This window comes from Wyeomyia smithii, chromosome 2 (genome assembly GCF_029784165.1).
Source record: "Wyeomyia smithii strain HCP4-BCI-WySm-NY-G18 chromosome 2, ASM2978416v1, whole genome shotgun sequence".
In the NCBI taxonomy this organism is placed as follows: domain Eukaryota; kingdom Metazoa; phylum Arthropoda; class Insecta; order Diptera; family Culicidae; genus Wyeomyia; species Wyeomyia smithii.
Window position 1 is genome coordinate 168,186,910 of NC_073695.1, and position 27,307 is coordinate 168,214,216.

General features: G+C 36.6%; 1 protein-coding gene across 4 annotated transcripts in view; it reads left to right on the forward strand.

Annotated features, from left to right (window-relative positions):
- Positions 1–27,307, forward strand: part of LOC129724437 (protein strawberry notch) — a 58,218-nt gene that overhangs the window by 15,767 nt on the left and 15,144 nt on the right. For 2 of the 4 annotated variants that reach the window (XM_055679350.1, XM_055679351.1), the window contains exons 3-5: positions 8,237–8,464; positions 8,727–8,951; positions 16,938–17,143. In XM_055679350.1, coding sequence (XP_055535325.1) covers positions 8,237–8,464; positions 8,727–8,951; positions 16,938–17,143 — 659 coding nt within the window. Of the gene's footprint in view, positions 1–8,236; positions 8,465–8,726; positions 8,952–13,892; positions 14,972–16,937; positions 17,144–27,307 lie in introns of those variants that run through there. The other 2 variants (XM_055679352.1, XM_055679353.1) reach the window with 2 other exon arrangements.

The window sequence follows — 27,307 nt, forward strand, 5'->3', positions numbered from 1 at the left end:
GGTATGCTGGAAGGGGACGATGGTGCGTACGTACAGGGATGGTCACACCATCTACCAGAGTTGTGGAAGCACACATGAGCTGGGAACAGCTTTAGTGATGGGAGAGATGCAGAAGCGGGTGATCGGGTGGTGGCCAATCAGCCCTAGAATGTGCAGGTTGAGGATCAAAGGCCGTTTCTTCAACATTAGTATTATCAACGTGCATAGCCCACACCTCGGAAGTACCGATGACGACAAGGACGAATTCTACGCGCAGTTGGAGAGTGAATATGACCGCTGCCCAAAACATGATGTCAAGATCATCATCGGGGATTACAACGCTCAGGTTGGCCAGGAGGAGGAGTACAGACCGGTGATTGGACGATTCAGTGCACACCAGCTGACGAATGAAAATGGCCTCAGACTAATCGACTTTGCCACCTCCAAGAACATGGCCATACGTAGCACCTTCTTCCAGCATAGCCTCCACCATAGACTCACCTGGAGATCACCAAATGGAACAGAAACACAAATCGACCACGTTTTGATAGATGGTCGGCACTTCTCGGACATTCTCGATGTCAGATCACATCGAGGCGCTAACATCGATTCGGATCACTACCTAGTGATGGTTAAAATACGCCGAAAGCTATCCGTTGTGAATAACATACGGTACCGTCGCCCGCCACGGTATAATCTCGTGCGACTGAAGCAACACGACATCGCAACACAGTACGCGTCATCGCTCGAAGCTGCACTGCCCTCTAGGGGATCGCTGGAATGCTGTGAAAACAGCTATCAGCAGTGCTGCGGAGGAAGTCCTGGGACACGTGCAACCGAATCGACGTAACGAGTGGTTTGACGAAGAATGTCGGCAGATTTTGGACGAGAAGAACGCAGCGCGGGCAACAATGCTGCGTAGAGCCACCCGTCAGAATGTGGAGCGATATAGACTGAAACGGAGGCAGCAAGTCCAACTCTTCAAGGAAAAAAAGCGTCGCCAGGAAGAGGAGGAATGCGAAGAACTCGAGCAGCTGCACCGCACACACGAAACACGAAAGTTCTACCAAAAACTCAACAGATCCCGCAGAGGCTTTGTCCCACGAGCCGAAATGTGGAGGGATAAGAATGGAGGCATTTCGACGGATGATCGTGAGGTGATCGAAAGGTGGAAGCAGCACTACGATGAACACCTGAATGGCGTGCAAGCAGGAGACCACAACAGGAGCGGAGAAGACGTGGTCGGTGCAACGAACGACGAAGATGTGCCACCCCCAACAATAAGCGAAGTTAAGGATGCGATCCGGCAGCTCAAGACCAACAAAGCGGCCGGAAAAGACGGCATCGGAGCTGAGCTTATTAAGATGGGCCCCGACAAACTGGCTAGCTCACTGCATCGGCTGATCGTCGAGATATGGGAAACAGAACAGCTACCGGAGGAGTGGAAAGAAGGGGTTATCTGCCCCATATACAAAAAGGGCGACAAACTAGACTGCGAGAACTATCGAGCGATCACAGCCCTGAATGCCGCCTACAAAGTGTTTTCCCGACAAGAGCTATGGAAAATTCTAGACGAAAACAGCTTCCCGGGGAAGCTGACAAGACTGATTAAGGCTACGATGGAGGATGTGAAGTGTTGTGTGAGAATTTCGGGTGGAACGTCGGACCCATTCGAGTCTCACAGGGGGCTCCGACAAGGTGATGGTCTCTCCTGCTTATTGTTTAACGTCGCGCTCCCGTCCGAGGAAGGAAGCCCCGCCCCCTGTCAGCATGCGACCAGCAGTCCCACCAGGGTTGGTTACCCGATCTTTCCACTGGTTACTCGCACATCAGTTGGTACCACGAGAAGGTAGGGGTACGGTAGCTGGAAGGCTGAGGTTCACTAGTGGGAACTGTTATGCGCCTTTGGTCCAGTCATTAACCAACCATTTGCTTATGATGTATATAAAATATAAGGTGAAACTAGTTCTGTAAAGTATCTATGTCATAAAAAAATATGTTCCTAAGATAATAAAACTCGAAAATAAATATTCGAAATATATATATTAATTATAAATATTTGATTCTATATATATATATATATATATATATATATATATATATATATATATATATATATATATATATATATATATATATATATATATATATATATATATATATATATATATATATATATATATATATATATATATATATATATATATATATATATATATATATATATATATATATATATATATATATATATAATATATATATATATATATATATATATATATATATATATATATATATATATATATATATATATATATATATATATATATATATATATATATATATATATATATATATATATATATATATATATTTATATCACTGAGAACATTTAACTCTTTTCTTGAGAACCGTTCGCCCAATCGTTTTGTTGACAAAGAATGAATTGTATATTTTTGATCAAGCATTCCAATGAACGTATGGTTTTCGCTGGAGAATCATGGACAAATTAAGAAAAACGGGTATTTTTATAAATAATTATAATTTTTTTTTCTTAAATTAGAAATAACTCGAAAACCGTTGCCTTTAGAATGTTTACTACCAAGAGCCTTTTGATTCAAAATGACTCTCTGCATCTTTTAAAATCATCAGAATACAAATATTTTGAAAAGTATTTGAATTAGAATTTTCATAAAAAAATATTCTACCATAAAAATTATAAAAATTACCATTAAATTATTTTTCATTTCGCCATCCTGGACTTTTTTTTTAAAGTTGCGTATTAACGTCAAGTTTCTAAAAAAAAAATTAAACTTTTTTTTAAAATTGAAATTGAATGTTTATTTTTAATTTTTTTTGGTCAAAAAAAATTTTTCTTGTACAGTGTATATTTTTTTTGTGGTGCATTTTTAATTCCCTACAACTCATTCTCAGACAGTTTTCCTATACAACCAACGGTTTCTAGGCTACAATGCTTCGAATAAAACCTATGCCAAAAGGCATACGCCCTTTTAGAATGTAACTCATGGGTGTAAAAAATCTCTCCACCTGTGAAAAATGCTCAGTTTGCTAAGCCAAATACGTGTGCAAAGTTTCATTCAAATCAAAAATGGTCGATTAAATTTTCGCGTATTTCCAGGCGATTTGAAATGATTTTGCTCTAGTGTAACCTAGGGAAGTATCTTGGGCCCAATCTGATGCAATAAAATATTTATACTTCTGATCCACCATCTTACTTTTTTACTGTCAACCTTCCAGTTGGTCTCGAGGTACGACGCTATTTCAACGCAACTGTCATGTACACTAAACAGCTGTCTGTGAAGTCTATGTATAATAACAAGGAATTTAAGTTCCGAATCGGCATGGTGCACCAATGCTTTGGAAGGAGCACATTGAGACTATCCAATCAAAGTGTAATGAATATATAAAATGTCTATATCCTTTTATTAACAGGAATTCTAAACTTTGTCTCCAGAATAAACTGTCAATTTCAAGTAAATTTTTAGACCAGCAATGTTATGTCCAGTCCCAGGGTGGCCACTCTACCGGGGAAAAAGGGAAAAAGACGCGGATTTCAAATGACCGGGAAAAAGAAAGAAAATTATCCTATTGCATGTCTTCAATTTCATTTGTTCCACGGAACGGATCTATCCGGAGCAGGTAATGCTTCCAAAAAATTTAGGCAGAAAAAAAATCTCCATTTTAGATTTGATTCTAATCACAACATGCACATTTATATTGCAGTTTTTTTTGCATTTTCATGAAAGTGCATAGTTGCAATTCAAGTGATGTATTTTTAAAATGAATGTATGATCAAACAGAGGCGACGCGTGACCAAGTGGGCTACCTGTTCAATCAACATTTGCAACACTGAAACAACAGTATCGTGATAACAGTTTCGAAAACTTTTATCTTTCTACATTTATCTATATGGCAAAGAAATTTTACGGTCTATTATGACCGCGAGTTTTCCGATAATTTTCTCGTAGAATAATGTTATCTGCATCATTTCATAGAGGAAATCTTTATCCACATTTATCGCATCATGATTCTCAATGATCGGTTTTAGTCGTGAATAACTCTTGATCCGTCGAAGAACTAGAAAAGTTCGCTCGACGGATGGAGTTGTGATATGCAATGTCAGTATCATTCAGGTTTCGTCCAACGATAATTAAAATTATGTTTATGATCTTTTTGCCTCTAAACTTTTCGCTTGAGTAAAAAACCTATCTTTGTTTATCAAATCTTAGTTCAATGCTAAAGCGTTTCCTTAGACGATGTTAAAATTTTAAGCTAAAAAGAAAGCAGCGCGTAAGAAGACAAACGTATACTATGCGGAATATGCGAGGTTCAAGTTTTCGAATGAACAAAATGGGTGTAGAGGTTTGAATGAAACTATACATCGACGGAAGAATTCCACCACATTGACAGAAATAATGAATGAATTTGCTCGTTTTTCATTTGCACTACGAAAGCTCTGAAGATGGATCTGCGAACTCTCGCGGCCACGTGGTCTCTCTCAAATTTCAATGACGTCGAGAGAAGTAACAGAAAGGCATAACGAAACAGATTTACCAGACACTGAAGAGAGGTGGTGTGTAGGAATGAATGTTTTCTCTCGCTGACATCGGTTTTGTTCAGCAGAAAGTTTGAACCAAAAATGTCATTTTTACGCGAGGCGTCGCATTAGTAGTGGTGAGCATAAATGACTGCGTCTACCCTTCCGCTCTTGTAGGTGCAGAGAAGTGTTGAACGGCGGTTAGTTCAGGTGAAAGGTCTGAACAAACGGTAGTCATTATTGCGTGTGGCCGTGTGGGTTGCGTTGCGTGTGAGTTGTATGGCGTAGTCTGAAGTGTAGCCCATCAGGTTACATTCTTTATGGTGCATAAATTTCCACTATGTAGAAAATAAAATAAGGATGTTCGGGATAACATTAAAATAACAAATAAATTACCTTTGATGATTTTTCATCCACTCTACAAATATGAAAAAATCACTTTTTTCTGAGATTGTCTACCTGTCCTATGAACAGGTTGAACAGGTGGACGAGACGCCTCTGTGATCAAATATTGAGAGTGTACAAGCAAAGTCCATACGAGATGTTTATATCTTCTCATGAATAGAAATTCTGAACTTTGTTTAAAGAATAAACTTTTGATTTACGAATTACGATGTTGCTTAACATGTTGTTTAACAAGTAAGAGAACGCTTCAAGGGATTCAGAATGAAATTCAGAAAATGAAATGGTTTGGTACGCTCGAATTGGTGTTTGAACATTGGAAGCTATGTAAATTTTTTTTTTATTTGATTGAATTGAATAAAAAGCCGAGTAAAAAAGAATTTAGTGTACACCGAAGCCAGGGGACTTACATAAGGAATGTTTTGTTTGTCTGTTGCTCCGATGTGTTTGTTTGTGGCAGTCAAAATATCAAAATATTGAATTATTATCAGAACAAATGCCCTTTTTTAGATTTATATCCCCTATGGAATGGAACATGAACATGCATACAAGTTCTTGCATCCTTAAACAGTTATCTTCTTATCATCAGTTAGCGGAAGCATTGAATACATAGGAACTGGGTGGTACAGAACGTTCGCATTGTCACCCTAATTTGAACTATGTACATAGTATAATTCGCTTGCCCAACTCACACTGTTATGTATTCCAATATAATAGAGCGCTTATATGCCACCCTTTGAAAATGGATTTCTACAGCTCAGTCCATTCGATTCCTCATCTATATCAAATCATTTGACCACAACTTTCAACAATTTGATTCTTGTATGGCAACATAGTTTCGCGGAAATATTACAATTCAACAATATAGCGGATGGATCCTGACACATTCACAAGATAGTTTCCTTAGAGAGATAATTATAAATCAGCATTCCCGTTTCATATTTACTAGAAATGCTGTTTTTTTGAATTTTATAATTATTGGTTACTCATAATTATAATCTGATCGCCTTTACATTTTCTGTACCAAAGAACTTAGATGCCATTCGAAGAAAACAAGATACTGCAGAAGCCAATCGGTTGATCGACCTATTTTCCAAATCCCCCGGAAAGCCAAAATATGGTAAAGGCAAATTGGATACCAACCAAAAATGGTAGAGGCAAATTGGTGAAACTACTAAGTGATGTACAATTAAAGTTGAAGTCACCTAAAAAAAAGAGTATTCAAGAAACTTAAAAGTTTAATAACTCTGAGAAGTTAACGTTAGGGTCTATGCATACAGGGTGAGGAATAATTATCCGTGTTTTTTGTTTCAGTGTATAACTAAGATTTGACAGTGGTTGAAAAGAGCTTACCTATGCAATTTTGAACCTTGGCTATGTTTAAACAAAACCACGAAATATCCTTTAAAACAGTGTGCATTAAGTGTCATAATGAAGTCAAATCCATTACCAGGGAAACCAGATGTACAGATTTATCTGCGAAACGCATAGTTTCTGCAGACTTTTGTCAGAGTTTCCTTATATTCACGCAGACTTTCTCAAAATGTGTGCAGATTTTCGCAGACTTTTGCCTGCGTGAGCGAAATTCTTTCGAATCGCGGATAGATTTGTTTTAGATTTCAAGCAGATTTTTCCGGTTTTTCGAGCAGTTTCAGACATTTTTCAAAAACATCTGGCATCTCTGCATTACGCAGTGCAGTGATCAAGTTGTATTAACAAGGAAAGCGTCCAGTAAGTATCGCTAGTATGTTGAAAATGCCTATACAAAACATTAGAGACGCTATAAAATGCTATAATGAGCTGGAAAATTTAGAGGATCGTTAAGGAAGAGACAGAAAAAGAACCGCTAGGACCCCTGAGAACTGGATAATTATTCGTCACCGGATTAACTGTGATTCTAGAAGGTCAATTCGAAAATGGCAAAATCATTAGAAAATGGACCCGAAATCTGTACGAACTATTATTTACAAGGATTTAGGATTACGTTGTTAAGCATAGTTTACAGTCCCAAGCGAAGTGAAAAATTTGACAAGTGAAAAAGCGTAAATTTTCGCTTGTGAAATCTGTCGTGAAAACCCGTTTGTGGAACACGCAGGTATTTCACCAGTCTGCAGTTTACAGTTTAAGTGAAGCGAAATTCACGAGTTTACACTCCGAGCGAAGTGAAAATTGGCTGCAACTGACAGAATATAAACGAACGCAAGTTTTCGCTTGCCGCTGCTTTTTTCACTAGCGTTTGCATGCGTGAAAAAAGTAAACCCAAGTGAAAAAGATGAAATCCACTACTTTCGATTTCGCTGGATCGAATTTGTTTACAGTTCCAAGCGAAGTGAAATTTTTGCAGGTTGCATTTTTCACGAGCGTAAAAAAATGAACATTTTGTATGAGATTTTCACTTCGCTTGGAACTTTAAATAGAGCTTTACAAATTTTCAAAAAATCATTACCTAAATGACAGGATGAAAGAAAATCGATACCAAAAATCGGAGATTCTGTTAACAGAATTTATCGATGGACGCCATCGCACAACTTCATTGAAAAGGGTGTATAAATCAATCAATTTGTTTACCAAAAGCTTTTTACCGACACAGGGGCACCTTTGGTACGTGTACATTTCGGTAAAACAAAATGGACATTACAACAAGATTGGGCTCCATCGCAAAGAGCGAAAAAAATACTGGAACTCTGTAGCAGACTTTCCGAGATATTTAACTAAAGATGAATGGCATTCAAACTCTTCTGATTTAAATTCAATAGACTATTACGTTTGGTCTATTCTTGAATCCAAAGCCTGTACTAAACCACACAAACCATTGGATCATTAGAAAGCTAGTCTAGCCAAAGCCTGGGATGCCATATCTGTGGAAGAACCATCGTCCATCGTCAATAATATCCCTAAAAGATTGAAGGTGTGCGTTGAAGCCAAGGGTGGACATTTCGAGTCCGTGATGTAAATATCACAAACCATGCTAATGTATCTACATTTTGTATAAATATGTTGTTGTTTAATATCGAAAGAATAAAGTTCTGTTAAAACATTGAGCACGGATAATCTTTCCTCACCCTGTAGAATGTTTTTTTTTTTTTCATCAAATGTGACCAGTTATATTTTGAGTTGATTTGATATCTCGATACGTAACTAACAAAGAAGCTATTTTAGTTCATTGTGAATCTTTTCATGCTTTTTATGCAACATTGAATTATGACTGAACGATTCATTGTAGCAAAAATATATGCGCTGGTGGTTTCAAGCTATTTGTTTTATTTTTTTTATTTTTCAATTTTTGTTTTTTTTTAGGTGGGGGCAGAGATTTAGCTACCGTTGCAACAATGACGAAATTCAAAAAGGAAAACACTTCTGCAATATCACCCAGCAGTGTAACGTCTATGATAGCCGCATCAAATGTATCGTCCAAATCGACGGGAAAGATTCCCAGCGGGTTAGTAACAAAATCGGCCAATGCAGGAAATTATGAGGTGATCAAACAACCAACCCTCTCAAAACAATCAGGAGTAGGCAGTAGTGGTGAGTATTGTGATCGTTCACAAGAAATTTAGTATTTGATCGGTCTCCACATTAAGATAAATATGAAATAATTCTTAATAAGAAGTATTTGTTATGTTTTTATCGTCCTTTATGCATACCGCACCTCCAAACATATTCTTGTTATCTTGCTGTTGTACTACCACAAATTCTTTGTCATCGTTACCAATTTTATTTTTGTCAACGGTTATGGTTAATTGATAATGGATAATAACGGATAACATGGTTCTATGTGATCATCCAGTTTTTGGAATGGGTGGCTGTAATGAAACAGATAAGTTATCTTTTACTGGTATTGGTAGTATAAGTAACAATAGTGGCAACCATTTACCCGGGCCTGGAACGAGCACGAGCAAAGCAGCGGCACCCAGCATTGTGCCGTCCGGAGCGATTCCACCTGGGGCAACTAGCATACTCGGTGGCTTGGGTAGCTATTATCCGCCAAGTATTGCTAGTTTGTTGGCCCAAAGTAAGTTAAAATATTCTGGTGTAGTTAAAGACAATATATATTAGAGTTTCTACTTTATTCTTTCAAATACTAAATTCGAGTTTTAAAAAGTTTTTCGTTTAGTAAAATGTTTCAGAAGTTGTTATGTATATATGCATAATTTTGTGCTGCTCCCTTAATACTGTTGGATCATCATTATATGTTGTGTTGTTATTCAGTTTTACAATTCTTAGAAATAGTATTTTAGTTCTTCGTCTAGCAATGTCGCATTGCGTCTATATATGTCCCAATAATAAACAAAGCACAGTTATCGCTTGTTACAGTATTCAGTAGAAGTTTTTAAAGATTTGTAGGCAACTGAACTATGGAGCTGAATCAAGTTTGTGCTGCATCATTCATACTTATGAATCCTGACGTTATATGTTGTGTTATTCAGTTATACAATTTTGCAAATTATGTTTTTTTTTTCGTTATCGTTAGTTATCGCTTGTTGACTTCAAATTCCCTAAATATGAACTTATAGCGCATTATTTCCAGATCTCATTCAGAATGGGAATTTCAAAAGTTTGTAGATAACTAAATTAAAATCTATCCAGAGTGTTTCTTCGTTCAGTGCTATTGCCGCATTTTGCTATCATTACAATATTTTTCAATTGGTAGTATTTGTTTAAGAGTTCGAAAAGAAAACTAAGCAGCAACAAAGAGATTTCTTAAGTTCTTAAGTCACAATGAAAATGTTTGAAAATAATATTCTTCAGGGTGGTGAAAACCTGGAAAATCAGGAATGTCAGGGATTTCATTTTTCGATCAGCGAATCAGGGAATATCAGAAAAAAATTATCAACCGACACGCGATTCTTTTTCAAACGGTTCTTTAAGGCAAAAATTGATTTTTTTAGCATAAAAGGCTGATTCGACATCAGAGTCTGACAAAGCCATTTTGAATTGACAATTATCAGGCTATAGTGACGCTTTGACCCGTCGCTTTCAATTGAAAAGCTTTTTTATCATTCTCAAGCTCTTCGTGAGTCACATGGAAACTACTCGGAAGCTCTTGCTTTGATTTTGACAACTGAAGGGCTAGAAAATGATACAAATGCGATTCAATTGAAAGAAAAGATTATCACCGTCACTCTCACATGACGATTCTCAATCGAAAATGACAATGAGCGCTAACGGAGTCAGGGGGCTTCCATGCAGTACTTCGCGCAAATATATGGACGAGGGAGAAAAAAAACCGTGACGATATGAAACGGAGAACATCAAAACCAGTTTCACAATCCGAAGTGGTTATGCAGCGTCAGTGATCAACAGCGAAATAAATCCGAAATATTGATAGGAATTTGCGTGACGTGTTTTTTGGATGCCATTGCCGCTTTAACTGCTGCTTGCGGTATTAGAAAACTATCATCAAACGACGCGATGCGGTGATAGTTCCAATTGAGACGATGAATGAAATGAATCTCTCTCCGTCACTCTCTTCGTCAATTGAAATAGTTATCAGTTTCATTTAAAACGATCCGATGAACAACAGACGGGAAAGAGAGAAAGAAGTGATTCGACGACAGCAGCCGGAAGGAATCAAGTGAAAATAAAACTGTTCGAATCGAAATGACAGCGCGAATAATCAGTTACATTGTTTTGTTTCAAAAATGTTGAGCCCTGTTCGGGATCACAAACATTCGGTTTCATTACTGATCGAATACATTTTCCACTGAGATTTCAGAGTTGCGTTCATCTACGTTGCATTATTTTATGCCGAATGCTGAAAAATGACAGGGAAATAAATGCTATATTTCAGGGAAGTTGGAGTACTTGAAGTGCATTTCCACAACGTAACATGTTACTATCTAGTTTTTGATATGATCCATAATGATATTTATTCTATTCATAGCTTATTGAAAATAACAGTAGTGTGTCAGAAAAGGGTGATTTTGAAAGGCTTCTTTTTTTAAGTTCAATAAAATAAATATTTATTGAAATCGATAAATTGATTATTGCCATTTATTTTTTTAAAGTTTACTTCATGCACATGTTGATCACGCATACGTTTCAAACAGTCCAGTTATTTCCCCCATTTCGGGCTGAACTCTAAGTGTTAGGTTTGTTCACATACACTAATTATTTTACGTAGTCTCACGAAAAAATAGTCCAGTGGCATCGAATAACATACTTTTTTTATTTTATACTCATTTTTCACAATATTATGAACCACCCTATGCCGAATAAATGAACTACCCTAATGAAACATAATGTATTCGATGCTAGTTATAGTGTATACAAGCTATTTCGAGAGACTAGTGATCAATTTCAGAAGATAAATTCTAAACATTTTGAACTCCGCCTTCCACAATTGAAAAAACGACTAAGTCCCAGAGAGCAAATTTTTGCAAAAAAAAATTTTTTTCAGATGACACCAATTCTCGACGTTTCATGCGTTTTTAAGTCATTTGGCATCAAAAAAAAATTCGAAAACCTGAATTCCACGTGAATCTGGCTGAAAAGCAATGCCTTGGTGCTACAATTCGCTATCGGAACTCTATTTATTGTAGGTACACAGATTACACGGTCACCTATTGAGTGTACAGGACAATTGCAGATCTAGTGCTACGATCCTCCTGACAGTTACAGTCTTTCGTGAGCCGGGATTCGAACATAAGACGATTGGCTTGTTTGACTAACATCGTATCTCAAGACCCCCGGAGGAGAGTGAGCCTTGGTACATTTGAAAATAATGCTCGTAACACGTTCAGTAGTTTTAGAATCAAAAACCTTCCCCGTCCTTTACTTGCCACTGAAGTAGAGCAAGCAACGCGTCGTACTCAATAACTTTGAGATAACATACAATAATGCATTGCAGTCTTTTTTCATCGCGAGGATACGACAGACAGTGGTGTAAAATATTTTGTGTGTCAAATAGCTCAAATAACAATTGAAACATAATAAAAAAGCAGCACTTATATTTTTTTATTGAACCTACAAAGGAAATTATGCGCTGCGTTGTAACTTTTCAAACATTTAAAAAAGAAATGCCCTCTGTGACGTTGTTATAATGATACAGCAACTGTTCGCTAACTGGGCGACGAGCACTTCCCAGTTATTGAAATCAGCTCGCTAACTGGGATATCATCTCAACGCCGAGGGGGAGTTCAATAAATAACACTGCTTCGCAACAACTTCATAAAAGGCTTGCGTTCTCAAGTTGATCATCAAATAGTGATGCCACAACTACAAACTTATCTCTTAAATAAAGCTTTTAACTTTAGTTGTATATAGCGAGTACATTTATCAGCTATATAATTGTCTTGTATTTTAATTATGCTCCATTAGAAAAACTTTAATTTTTCAGTTTTCGTTCCCAATCCATATGCCCCCCGTTTGTTTAGATATTTGACGTTTGTTGTCTTTTTAACTGGGAATCCTCCCAGTTAGCGAGCGCCCAGTTAAAAAGAAGCCCAGTTAAAGCGTGCCCAGTTAGCGAATAGTTACTGTACAAGCGTGTTTTGTTTGATGTGTAGTACCTTATTGTTGAAGTTCGTGCTGATGTTGTTGCATTTACGACGAATAAAAAATTTTACATACCTACGGTAATGTTGCTGTAATGATAAAAGTTTGTTCTTTTCATTGCTATGTAACTTTTTGAATTTTACAGTACTGCCGGTACCCGGATAACTGTCCCATAATGAAAAACAACATGTTGAGAAAACGGCGATTAAATATTATCCGTGAATTTTCGGATTTCCCGCAATTACACCCAGAACCAATGACCATAACAGTTTCATGGCATCACAAGTTTATCGTTGAAAACAAAAAACCATGGATGGAATTGGTTCTACGTTATATAACTTGAAAAAAAGACAAAACGGGACAAAATATGCGGGTATATTTCAAAAGTACTCGCACATTTTGTCCCATCACATATAAATTCAACCAGCAACCGGCTGTATCATTGGCAACGTAGATTGTACTGAGCATGAGCATGAGCATGAGCATGAGCATGAGCATGATTGACCGCCCGCGGTTGCTACTCCGTTATTGCCAGATCAGCTGTAGTTACACAGAGAACCAACAGATGATGCTTGGGACTAACATGCATCTTCAATGTGTAAAAACTGATGACCCTAATCTTTATATTGGGCAATACCAGCGCCGGCCGCATCCGAATGCAGGTCAATGAAGGAGTGTGTATGGGAACATGTTGACGTGATACCCGCTTTATTGGAAGCCGAGAACACCTCTGCACTTCCACGAGAAATCACAGGGATGTTGGAGAAGAGGGCAAGGTTTACAGCATGGTTCGTTTTGGTAAACGGCGTGCTGAGTTCCAGTGCCGGGTTCATAATAACAAATATCGCGCCTACGAGTTCGTTATATCGGCCGCGAAAGTCGTAATGCGATCCTAATTTATTCTGTTTGCTTATTTATCACCGTAAAAACAAAGCGCACGCGAGCCATATTACCAATTTAAAAAAAAAAAATCTAAGCGGGCATCTCCTCGTGAAGTCATTATATCACTACCGAGCGAAATTATTTATTTATTTCAGTCGACTACAAAATCTTACAAAAATTCATCCGCGGAAACACACACCCGACAAATATCAAGTCGCTCTGATCTTAACGAATTTATTCAGTTATCTGACCTAAGGTTAAGTTTAATCTGTTTCATTTATTTACTGAATGATATCTGAAAAGTTACGAATCACTAAAAAAAAGTGGAGTCATTAAATAAAGAGAATTAAATAACTAAAAAATAAATGGACGGGACAAACTAAGCTGTTGGAATTCAAAGCCTCCAGCGAATTTTATACGATCTAACGAATTTTTCGTGCGTTCATAGTATTATCTCGTGAATACTATGCGCGCCGTGGACACGGGTAAAGGGGGGGGGGGGGGGGGTTCCTGAAAATCCGGTAATTTTCGCGTATCAGGACTCACCTCGACAAGCTATGCGATCGTATCTATAATTAATAATCTTTGATTACATCGACATATTAGAGTATTTGGGACCGGCTTAAACTGACAGTAAAAATGATATTACATGTTCGTGATTTGTTTTATAAAATATACAAATTTGTTTAAAATTTACTTTATGTATGAGGAAACGAAGCAAAAATATTTTTTAAGTCGCGAATAACACTGAACGGTAATTCTTTACAATAAACGATAAATCTGTACGCGATTATTACTTAGATAAAATGTTAGTTTTTCGGGATCGGGATATCACTACAATAGCCGCCGCGTGGACAAGGATAATAACAGCGCGGTTGTCGTCATTGTTGATGTAAGTGAAAATTTAAAAATTTGGCATCATTCATGCATCCAAAGCTCGAAAATTTTATAAAAAGCGTATAGATCAATATCAATACAACATTATTAATGCATTTGAAAAATACCAGAGCAATCATTATAGGTTCTATCGTTTCAGACATGTATTATGCAGATCTTTGAAAATTTACCAAAATTTTGAAATTTTGCCCCAGAGCAAAAACAAAATAATCAAAAGCTAAAGAAGTCATAAATAGAGATAAAAAGGGAATGCATAACAAGATGATGTCATCGCATAAGTTTCATTTCAACTTCATTCATGCACCAATGTTTAATCAAAAGCTAGGGAACCCTAGAATAAAGGCGTAAAATTTATTCGGTTGGAGTTTTGATTTCGTCAATCAAAACTACAAGCTACATATACTGCGCATTAATAAAAAAAAAAAACCGCAGCTCTGGCAAGCCTGTGTATACTTAGTGTATACTTCAGGGGGAATCTATCTGTCAGATATCGTGAAACCGTGACCAACACATTTGGCAACAAGGCGTTTTGGTTTTTGTCGTTTTGATCGAAGTAAAATGTAACGTTCTCTTTTAACGAAACTCGAGAAATCGCGGAAATCTTTTATTAATAATGCGTTCCGTAGTGAAATTTTGGGACAGCAACAAGTTTTAAACGAAAATTGGTGATGTTTTATCGTCACATTGGTAATTTATCAAACGTCATGGACCAGAGTTGATCTGCGATAACGCACACATATATGAAATTCGACAGCGGTAAATCCCCCCTGGTATACTTAGCTGAATAGTGTATACTTAGCTGAATAGTTCGTTTCCACATAAGCAAGCACCGGTAATATTTAACATCACACATGCATCCCACATGGCGCCACGACGTTCCCCTCACTATCACACTCTAATAGCATCAACAATTGTTACCAGGCTCTTCATTCGCCGGAACCACAAACTCTGCACAGCAAAATCACATAACATTTACACATAATCTAAACCATCACCCGCGACGCAATGAATCCAAAAACACTAGAATTCTCAACTGCACAGGTTTCATCTTTTAATTTACTGCCATCTTCCGATTTTTGTTTCCTATTTGTACTATAGCCCATGGGGCTAGCGCGCAGCACTACCAGCAATCTTGTAACTTGCACGTCCACATCTAATACACATTATCCAGACATACACACTACTACCACGAAACTGCGCTACCGGAAGCCGCGCAGCGATTACAAAATTTTAACTTTTCTGAACAGTTTTACAAATGTACTTCCATTAGAACAACCACACTTTTAACGATAACACGCACTGAATTGCTTCAACTACGCTTGATTCCAATTTCGGTTATTTTCACTACCGAAAACCATATGAATTTTTCATTTTCTTCAAGCGGATATTTTTCTAACTTGTTCACCTTTAACAGTGTTCCCATTGGCAACGTAGATTGTACTACAGAAAAACAACATTAGTCTAGGTAATTAAATGACATACTTTTATATGCCTAAAATAATCCGATATACACTAATCTGGAGCAAAATTATATGTTTGCAGTTTGTACCACTATGCAGTGGGACTGTAATGCGGGTACTTTCAATATGGGACAAAAACAACTTGGTATTTTTTCCATGTTCCATACAAAAGTATCAATTTTAATTTTTTTCTAGAAAATATGGTAACAATTAGGTCAATTCCCGATGATAACTCAAAAGTGACCAAAATCATTATGGGACAGTTATGCGGGTACCGGCAGAGTAGTAATTGCTTATTTTATTATCATTACAAAATACTACACATTTGTTGCAGTAATACACAAAATTCTTGATAAAAACAAAGTTTACTGCTTGGGAAAAAGTATCTAGGGTAGCGAACGGCTTCGACAGGTTTTCTGTATCAATCTTATGGAGAAACCTGCCAAAGAAAACCACTGTCGAAGCCGTTCGCTATGCTATGTTCTTTTAAACCAGCACAAATATCAGAAGATAATACTGTAACCTAGAAACAAACTGATTCGAACAATAAAAATTCCGATTACTCGCTCAATGACGTAAGAAATGGAAAGCGCTACTTAAATTATTAGTTTTGTTTTTTTTTTTAAATAGAGGATAAGATTTTTTTTTTTTGCATACAACATTTCATAAGTTTTCGCTTGATAAATTTTGCTGAAGAAATTTTCCCCTCTGCCGGAACAATATTTACCGGTATCGTCAGTTTGGTTTATTTATGCATGGATGTATTAATAGCTTCATTTCGTTCTAGTTTCCATATCTAAATCACTTCGCAGTCAGCATAATTATGAAATTTATATACACCTTGAGTGGTCGTTTATGTATTTCTCCGCGCTCGAAACTCCTATTGCAGTGAATAATGATATCGGAAGACCACTAGCAAACCTTACAACCCGAACCCTTTCCTGTTACTCTGTTCTCCCCTCCGGTTCGCAACTAGGAATTTGCAATATCGCCTATCCCTGTCGCTTATTGTGTCTCTTAGCTATGCTAATTAATGTTAGCCGTCAATGAATGCAAACATCTTGCAATTGAGTTAGCGTTTCAACATTGGAGCAATGCGTCGAGGTGGTATGTCTCATAAGAGTATCGATTTTATGCATGCGCGTTTTCTATGTGTAAGAGACTGCTGATATATAGTAATCATCACTTCTATACTTGATATTTACACAGCTGAATCATTTAGATTTTAATTTATGTTTTTTTTTGTAAATCTCGATCTTCAGTGAGCATGGCAACAACACTAGGATTCGGTGGTGGCACTTCTGTAAACAGCATGAATCAGATGACTAGTAACCAAATCATGCTTGAACACCTTAAGGCGCTGGTTACAGCCAATCCACACTATCTTACCAGTGGCATACCAACGAATCTTCTCTCCCAGATCTGGATGGCGGATTCAAGCAAGATTGCACAACCATCATTCAATTACGTACGTACTACATGCTATTGTTCTTGTGAATGAAAAAATTGTTGAGGGCTTAGCAAAATGAGGCTCGCTTATATTTTATTTTGAAACATTCGGTTGCCATACAATACCAGCAACTAAAAAAAGGAGATCATATGCCAGAAAATTCTTGATCGTTTTTTTCCTTTGGAAACTAAATTCCTGTGTAGATAAGCAGTCAACAATGCAACGCCCGAAAAACAACCGCCTATCTAATACAAAGTTATGCAGTGCTTAAAGTTTGACATAAAAAGCACCAAAAAAAGTATTTTACGGAACTGAACTATGAAGCACTTCAATAATGGAAATCAGTGCTATCATCGTCATCATGGAAAAAAAAAGTTGACCGTTGCAGCTGTGAGCTGACTGTTTTGGTGAAAATTCGTAAGAACTTCATTTGGCAAAGCCATAGCTATCAATAGGATAGTTAGGTCTTTTTTACGTGGATTTCGGAATTTAGGTGTTTTTTTAAGCGGATTACTGAATTAACGCGGTTTTTACGCGCTACGTATTTCAAACTCTTGTTTAGACTTTAGTTCTTGAAAGTTCGGAATCGTTTTACCGAATTGGAGCTCCATAAAGCATTTCTAGTGCAAATACTTATTAGTGTTAATTTTTGCAGAACATTCCATATATTTGTTTCATTTTGTATTTTTTTTTTTTTTTGTAAGATTTGGACCACTGCGACCATTATTTTGATCCTTTGTGACCTCTTCTTTAGTCTAGGTACTCGTGGCAGACATATCACTATTGATGGAAGTGATCGTCGTTGTCATATCGCACCCCTTCTCCCACTTAGGTACTGAATTTCGTATGAAATGTATTACCTCATTAGGATTCGCAGACCAGACCTCAAAAGGCTCCAAAGTTCCTTTTCCAAAGGCTCTTATTCTGCGCTGTATTAGTGCACTGCAGTGACAGAACAAATCTTCACAAATGGTTTCACATTCGAACCCACAGAGACGACAAATTTCGTCATCTGACAGACCAATTTGTTCAGGTGATGCTTACTTGGACAGTGTCCTGTAAAAAGTCCAGTAATTGTCCTTAGTCCCTTATTATTTAAACTAATCAATTGCTGGCTTTTCTTCACGCTTGGTTTTATAAAGCGTTTAGACTGGCGTAGCCCTACTGAGCATATCCAGTTCTCTTGTATTGTCATTTTGTATACTATGTTTCAAATTGTATACTATGAATTTAATTTCTAAAAGTTTTTGAAGTAGATAAAAAAACAAAAAGGTTTTTTTAACTACTTCAAAAACTTGCACGGAAAAAGCACGGACCGGTTTCAATTAACCCTCGAAAATAAAGAATCAACTTGTGATGTGCGTAAAAGAATAATCATTTCATTGACTTTTGACAGATAATTGAAAATGCAAATTTTTCAACGGATGGTCATTACGGTGTTAACCCTCTATTAACAAAAAAATTGGCAATATTTCTTGAAGGGCCTTAACAGAGCTAGTACCAAAGCTGGAGTAGAATAATTGTGACTTTAGTGACATTTTTCATTTAAATAGTGACCAAATAATGACCAAGAAGTTAATAATGTAGATCTTAAAAATTCATTGCTTAACCTTAAATGGACTATACTTCATTTGAAATATGTGTTCATAACATAGGATGCGGAACAACTGGTTCGAGTAGAAATGAAGCGAAGTAAATTCTCTACCGTTATTTCACATTGAAATGGTTGTAATCATGTACGGATAATGAAATGCATAAAACTATTTTTTTTAATGAGATTTTGAATTTTTACTTGTTCCAACGAATTATTAGCTCCAGGTCGAAGTTTCCCTTGCTGTTAGAAGAAGTCGTCTCCATTAAATTCGACCCATGGCTGCAGCTCGCCAGCCATGTCGTTTACGGAGGCCCCGCAGCTCTTTCACTTGATCGAGCCACCTTGCTCGCTGCGTGCACCGTCACCCCGTTCCAGTCGGGTCGTTATCGAGAACCATTTTCACCGGGTTGTCTCCGACATTCTTACGACATGCCTACCGTAGTCTCCCGATTTTTGCTGTTTGAACGATGCGTGGTCCTCTCAGCAGCTGATGCAACCCGTAGTTCTTCCGCCTCCGCCATAATCCATCTTTCATCTGCACTTCACCACAGATGGTACGCAGCTCCTTCCGTTCGAAAACTCCAAGAGCGCGTTGATCCTCCACGAGCATGTTATGGTCCAGATTTCGCGGCCGTAGAAGACGGTCTGATCAGTGTTTTGTATATGGTTGACTTCATGCGGCTGCGGATTTTATTCGAGCGGAACGTCCTTCGGTTTCCAAACTAGGCACGATTTCCTGCCATAAAGCGACGACGAACTTCTCTACTGGTGTCGTTGTCAGCAGTCACCAGTAAGTCCAGGCACACGAATTCGTCTACCACCTCTATTTCATCACCGCTAATATGAATTCATGGTGGGAGGTTGATACTGTCCTCTCTGGAACCTCTTCCTCTCATGTACTTAGTCTTTGATGCGATTATGGCAAGTCCAATTCGTCCGGCTTCAGCCTTTAGTCTGATGTACGTCTCCGTCATCTTCTCAAGAGTTCGTGCTACAATATTAATGTCATCGGTGGAGTCAAAGAGCTGAACAGACCTTCTGAATATCGTGCCATTCGTATCACACCTTCCACGATGTTGAATAGCAAGCACGATAATCCAACACCTTACCGTAACCATCTCACAGTGGTCGAAAGCCGGAAAAAACCTCGATTTTTCATGTCAATATTTTTGATGTTTTCCATTTTTCCGAAGATTCTCAAAGGGAACATTCATAAACGACGTAGCATTCGAGGGGGGAGGAAGGGGTTTGCAGTTTTGTGACGAAAGGTGACGAGGGGGAGGGTGGGGGGTAAAACCAAGCTACGTAGCAAATATGAAACTAAGAAAAAAATTTGGATTTTTTTCTAATTGTTATTTTTTATCACTGTTTTGTATGTTTTGGATTATTTTTATTACTTTCTTGTCTTTTGTTTTTCATTTATGATGACACCGTATGTTTTTGATAATAAAATTTGCAAAAAAAATATCATGTAGGGGGGGGGGGGAGTTGTTACAAAGCTACGTAATTATCTAGAGGGGGTCCTGATTTTGTGACAAAATGCTACGATGGGGGAGGGGGGTGTCAAAAAAACTCTTAAAAAAGCTACGTCATTTATGGATGTTCCCAAAGTGTAAATGACCCTTTCCCAAAGTTTAATGACAATCGGTTGAGATAACAATTTTAAATCGCACTTTGAGTGTTGCTATATCAGGCAATTTCGATGATTTTCATGTTTGAAATCACAATGTTAAGCTCAACTTCAAACACCTGAAACTTCCTCAGTTTTGATCCGATTTTGAAGGTGACAACAAGTTTCATTTTGAAGGTGAATTTGTGTACTTTTTGGTTGATTTTCAAGACTTTTCAAAAATATAACCAGTTTCTCAATCGAGGTAAAACCAGTGCTTTGTAAAGGATCGCAAGTTGACTGTTAAAACACGAATGCGATCGCTTTCCGCAGTCAACTTGTCTGCTCGGCATAGTACAGCGATCGCCCAGAGAAAGAGCAGTCAAAGTGGAATTGAACATTTTTTTAGTTCCTAGGTGGCGGTCATTCGCTATGGCAGCGCTCGTTTATTTCGTTCAATCTTTCATTATGTATACGTTCAAGGCACAAAGTGAATAGGGTAGTTGGTACCATTTCTACAGCTTCGCTGAGTTGCGGGCCAGCGAAGACGGCACCGAAGGCGGGAAGTTAAGAATGAAATAAGTTTCGGTCGCTTGCGCGGCAATTAACACATGTGATTTGCTATTTCCTAATTGTGTGCTTTGCATCTGAGGTGGATGGCCTTTAAATTTTTTTTGTGACTCGACTGTGGTTGTAGCGTATCCTGCGCTGCGAAAGCGGCTCGCCCTACCGCAGTTTAATGTACAGGTATACTTAAGGCTGTACATTAACCCACGGTAAGGCGAACCGCCTACGCAGCGCAGGCCGCGCCAGTATGTTTTTAGCCTCACTTGTGTGAAGGAAATCATATTTTCTAATCAATATTTTGTACCGTAAAACAGGGTATCATTGATCAGCGGGGTAACATTGATCAGCTCTACCCTTCTCATGAATAGTTGAAATAAAACTGCCCCGTGATTACTTTTGCTAATTTTGAGTAAAACATCTTAGTCTTGTGTCATTCGAGATCTGAACGATATTGCTTTGTTTGAAATTTTTTATTGTTTTGATAATCAGATTTTAAAATCAATTTGATCGTTATATTTCTTACTCTCAGTAAGTGCCAAGAAAGCACTTTATACTAGTCGAATATTAAACATTTCGTATTCATTGACATGTTCTCCAAATCCGTTATCTAATTTTCTCAATCAACTAGAAAAAAATTTATGCAAATTTATTACATTTATAATTAATTAATTTATATATGTTGAGAAAGTCCAGTTTTATGCTCTAACCAGACATCATCCTGGTCTACGCCAGGATGTTGTCTTGGCTAGAGCATAGAACGTAAGAGGCTAGAGCTGGCCTATTGATACTTCCGTTTTTGGAAAGGCCTTGCATATATGATCAACATACGTTTTCTGAACACAAACATATTACAACGATTGCTGACTTACAAAATACTTCTGGCACATTTCGCAACGTTTACGTTTTTCATCATCGAAAGGTGAAATTACATATGGCATAAAAATGACTCGCAGTAGGCCGCGGCTAGGTGCAAGGACAGGACTATCCTCCGCAATGAGAGCAGTCAAGGAGAACGTGATGTCATTCCGGAAAGCGTCTCTCAACATGTTATCAAAGCAATATCTAACATTTTTAGTTCAAAAAAGTTTCAAAACAATTCAAAATTGACACCGATCAAAGTTATCCCAAATAAAGAAACAACGACGAAAAACAAGTGTTTTAATGTTCAAGATTTTCGAAGGGCTTTAAAAACTAACTTCTCAAGTTCTAAGGATGCCAGTACTGGTACTAAAAATATGAAAACTGTAATTTCAGTTGTAAAATATATAAATACACAGGGGTCTTTTTTTACGCGGTTGGTTGTACCGCGTTGAAAAAATCCGCGTATAAAAAACCGCGTAATTTTAAAAAATTGCTTAAAAAACTCCATTCAATAATAAGATCCGATTAAAAATAATGGCACGTAAGTAAATATAAACTTGAAAAATGATATAAAAATGGTAACGAAACACACAAAATAAGTTTTTAGTGCTCCTAAAATGAAAATTCATTGAAGAACATGACAATAACTTTTTATAATAATTTTGCTACATGTTTAAGCTTTCGTTTCTTAAACGGAAGTAAATCGCAACGACCCTGACTCGTATCATTGTAAAATTATTAATGTATTTTTGTTTCTTCTTCCCGAATCAACGAAAATTGCCTATTTTTTGATAATAACAGCAAATATATTAAAAATATGCATTATTTAGATTAATAAAACAGAATATCTTATTGTCATGAACCATACGATTGATTTTTACTTTATTGGATTTACTTATACTAAACTTATTTCGCGTAAAATAATCGTCACTATGCCACAGCGATTTAGAACTTCTGAAGTGACCTAGTGTAGGTTGTAGGTCTTGTTGAGTATAACATTCGCTTATACTAGAAATTTCACAAACACCCTCAAAATCGGAAGTTAGGGTCAAAATACGGTTTTTTGGACCTCAGCGCATATAATATTTTTTAACTCAGTCATTTATCAACCGATTTTTAATATTTAAGCAGTTTTAGAAAGGGGATAAATGAAGCTTTCAAAACATATACAGGTTTTTACTAATATCAATAAAATATGTTGAGTTATTTGAGTTTAAATATAAATTTTTAGATTTTTTCACGCAGTTTATCGACTTAGTTTGAAATTTGCCGTTTTTTAAAGAAACACACCACAAATATAATATAATTTTGAAAGTATATTCAATTCCGAATCAAATGAAAGTATTTTGGTGAAAATCGGTTGATATTTGGCTAAGTTTTATTTTCTCTAGAAAACCAGTATTTTTGGCTTCTATCGCACAACTATTTCACGGAGCTACAAATGATAAAAAAATGCAAGAACTTTTGATGTGACTTAGTGTGGGTTATATTAGATCAATGATCTAATTGATCAGCCAATATAGGCTTTTACTTAGTATAAGTCGGGTCTTCTTCAATCAGTTATTAAAAACTATCTTTAGATTTAATCTTCTTAATTGTCTCCGTACGTACTCGTTCACGGCTCAAATCAGAAAGCTCTTATATTCGGTCTTTTCATGCTATCATTTATCGAGAGCGAGAAGTCTCTCGCATCGATTGGTTTTAGTACAATTTGTAATTTTTTCATGCTTAATTTAAATAACTAAACTATCAGTATATAACAGGTTATAGTTTAAGTCATGTGTTACTTGCGCGTTTACTTTAAGTTTTTCAAAAAACCCCAAAAATTATAAGTTAAGGTCAAAACCCTGCTTTTTACTTTAGCTTACATTTTTATGTTTAATTCGGTTATTTTCCAACCAATTTTTTATATTTTGGCTGTTTTGGAAAGGCGAAAAATAGACACTTTGAAATATATAAATATGTTTAAAGAGTTTACCTATATGTGATGAATAGTTTTAATATAAATAAGATGATTCATAATTAATAAAATAAGATGATTTATATATTTTTTCAAATTTTACCTATATGTGATAAATAGTATGTTACACTCAACAAGACCTATAACCTACACTAGGTCACTTCAGAAGTTCTTGCATTTTTTTTTTCATTTGTAGCACAGTGTAATCTGCGTTATGTCAAAAAGCCGCGTAAAAATAATCCGCGTTATTGTAAAAATCGCGTAAAAAAGTCGCGTATAAAAAAACCGCATAAAAAAACCCGCGTAAAAAAAGACCCCAGTGTACTCACGAAAAAGTGAAAAAACTGATTAATGTTACCCCGTTTTACGGTATATACCTACCTATTTGTGTTGTTGCGAGCACGAGTGGTTGATTTTTCTTTAAATGCCGTTAATCAATTTACTCCGATAACTTATTTTGATTATTGAATTTCATAGATTCAACTGCACTAATGCAGTGCAGAGGATGCAACGAGACGATCAAAAGAATTGGAATTTTGTATTAAAACGTAATTGTATTTGGATACGACGGCCATGTAGCATGTACCACTTTCACTCTATGAAAAAACAACGGATACAAACGTTGCGAGCTATTTATTCAAAATATATATATTTAAAACTTATTCCAACCACAAATCGTGATTTTGACAACAATGCGAATGTTAAGCATCATTTCGGAATTCTCTCGCTACGCCTCAAACGTAAGAATGCTTTAGACTGATTGACTGTTTTTTCGGTCGATCATGAACATAAACGAAAAACGGAATGGTAATGCAGACAGAACATTGCACGAAGTTTCCCGAACGGCCTTTAATACCGAGGCCGTGCTCCTTTTGCGGAAACAACGCACGCAGCCCGTTGCATATTCGTGAATGTTGAAGACTGATTGACTGTTTTTTCGGTCGATCATGAACGCAAACTAAAAATGGTATGTGAATGCCGGCAGACGATTTTATGACGGACATGAAAGACAAAGCGGCGGTCCTTTTGCGGAAGCAAACGTTGCCCGCAGCTCGTTCCACATTCGCTCTGCTTTGAGCCGTTCTTTGAAATTGAACATGCTGCAGATACAAGTTGAAAATGAGCGAATGATCGCACAAAAAGGAAAGCATGTAACTGAACGAGAAAACGTTCAAGCGTCTTTTTAGAAAAGGATTTTTCAAAGCTCTGGGTAAAACATATTGCAGGGAATCTGAAAAACCATGTATTTCCTATTTTATTTCTACCGTACAATCTTGTGAAACAGTTCGGAACGATCGGATAACCAACATTCAACGGGAAATTGATTGTACTTTTCAGATTTTTGGGTCCCGTTTTGCACATCTTTGCTCATAGGGAGATATTTTGAAAATAAAACTATGGAGACGTATGGTGGTCAGTTGTAAAATATTCAATTTCGTATATTTAAATAACATGATTGACTGGGAAGTATACATGAAGTTTTTTCCAGTAGTTTCAAGCATTTTTATATAAACTTGTAAACCGCTTTCAGTACTGCAAGATGTATAAAGAGAGAATAAGTTGAATTAATGAGAAAAAAACATATCGTCTTTTATATTTTCAATGACGTTGAAATAAACTATCATACCATCTCATAATTTCCCTTAAAAGACCTCTAACTTGTCGCAGGAACGATCTTAAATTGGTCAAATGGGTTAAAAGCTAAAAAAAATTTCAAAATAAAATAAATTGAATTAAGATGATTTTTGCACCACCCTAATTCAGAAAGGAGTACCCTAAGAACCAAACAAAAAAAAAATGCGATTCTAAAATTTTTGATGAAGAACAAGTGTGGGAACCACCCTAATATTCACCGAGCAATGAGATGAATATAGGTCTTGAGATGAATATAAGAGCAGTTCTCCTATCAAAATTTTGAGCAAAATTGAAGCAAAAACAAAAACCTGATCATGAGAAAGGTCTAACGGCACTTTAGGTGCATAAATTGCTATTTTCGACATTTTCTGACATCAGAAATGAGTTCACCACTCCAAAATTGTAATAATATGTAATTTCCAATTATATAAAAAGACTTTTAGGTTTTTTTTCCGAATTTTGTATAGAGACCTGCCACTGCATCTTCGAGGTTCGAAGGGACTCGAGAGTGTCCCCGAAACTCGAACTACACACATCATCCGATCCCGCAGAATATAGATCCCTAATTGTCTCGATTCACCCATGTATTTCAAATGAGACGAGTTACTCATACTTCGATCAACTTCGATTTTTTTTTGTTCCTGTTCAATCAGGAACAACAGGAGAGTACAGTGTATAGTCGCTATACAACAAGAAAACAGTACTAGTTATATGGTAATAGCTCCTATATTCATCTCAGTACCTATATTCATCTCATCACGCCTTTTTGATCAATTTATCGTCAAATTTTCCCATATTTTTAACGTAAAACTGTCAACCAGTTGACAAAATTGAGAAGCAATTATATTAACTTTCAAAATTTGTAGAAATTTGATGGTGAATTGGAGAAATGAGAGAAATAAGATGAATATAGGTGCACCTAGCTGTTGAGATGAATAATGGAGCGATTACCCTATAATTTTACGCATAACACTGATAAAACATACAAAAAGCATTTAGGATAAGTCTTTACATTGGCAGTTCTGTTCGTATCTATATCACACTGATCACTCCAATAAGAGCTTCGAGAACATTGGGTGGCATCACATCAATGAAAATTCAATTTTTGCAGACGGACAGTTTGGATTTCGCCATGGGCACTGCATTATTCATCAATTGCTCAGAGCTACTAATATGATACGAGCTAACAAATCTGAATGTTATTCTACTGGAGCTGCACTTTTAGACAAAGAAAAAGCATTCGACAGTGTTTGGCATGAAGGTTTGATTGCGAAATTGAAAACTTTTAATTTTCCAAAATTTAAATTTAATCAAAATTTAAAAAAATTATCTAACTGATCGAACTATGCAGGTTGTCTATCAGAATTCAAAATCTGAACGATTTCCTGTCAGAGCATGTGTGTCTCAATGCACAAAGTCATTGTTCTGCGATGACGCAAGCATTTCCGTAGAAAGAAAAAAGTCTTCGTGTCATATGCAGTCGATTGCAGAAAAGTTTAAATGTTTTTTCTTCCTCCTTGCAAAGTGGAAAATCTCTCCCAATGCTTCTAAAACTCAAATGATATTTTTTTTCCCACTAGGGCTTCTTTCCTCAAGCCAAACAATAATCACGTTGTCAAGATGAATGGGGTTATTTCAAGTTGATCTGACAAGGTTAAGTACTTGGGACTGATTTACGATAATGACTTATTTTCAAAGAGCACATTGAGAGTATACAAGCAAAGTGCATCAAATATACGAGATGTTTATATCCTCTCATTTTCGAAATTCCAAACTTTGTTTAAAGAATAAACTTTACATTTACTAACAAATTTTTAGACCATCAATGCTTTATGCTGTACCGATCTGGTCAAGTTGTTGTTTTACAAGAAAGAAAACGCCTCAAAGGATTCAGAATAAAATTCTGAAAATGATTTTGAAACGTCCTCCTTGGTTTGGTACACTCGGATTACATAG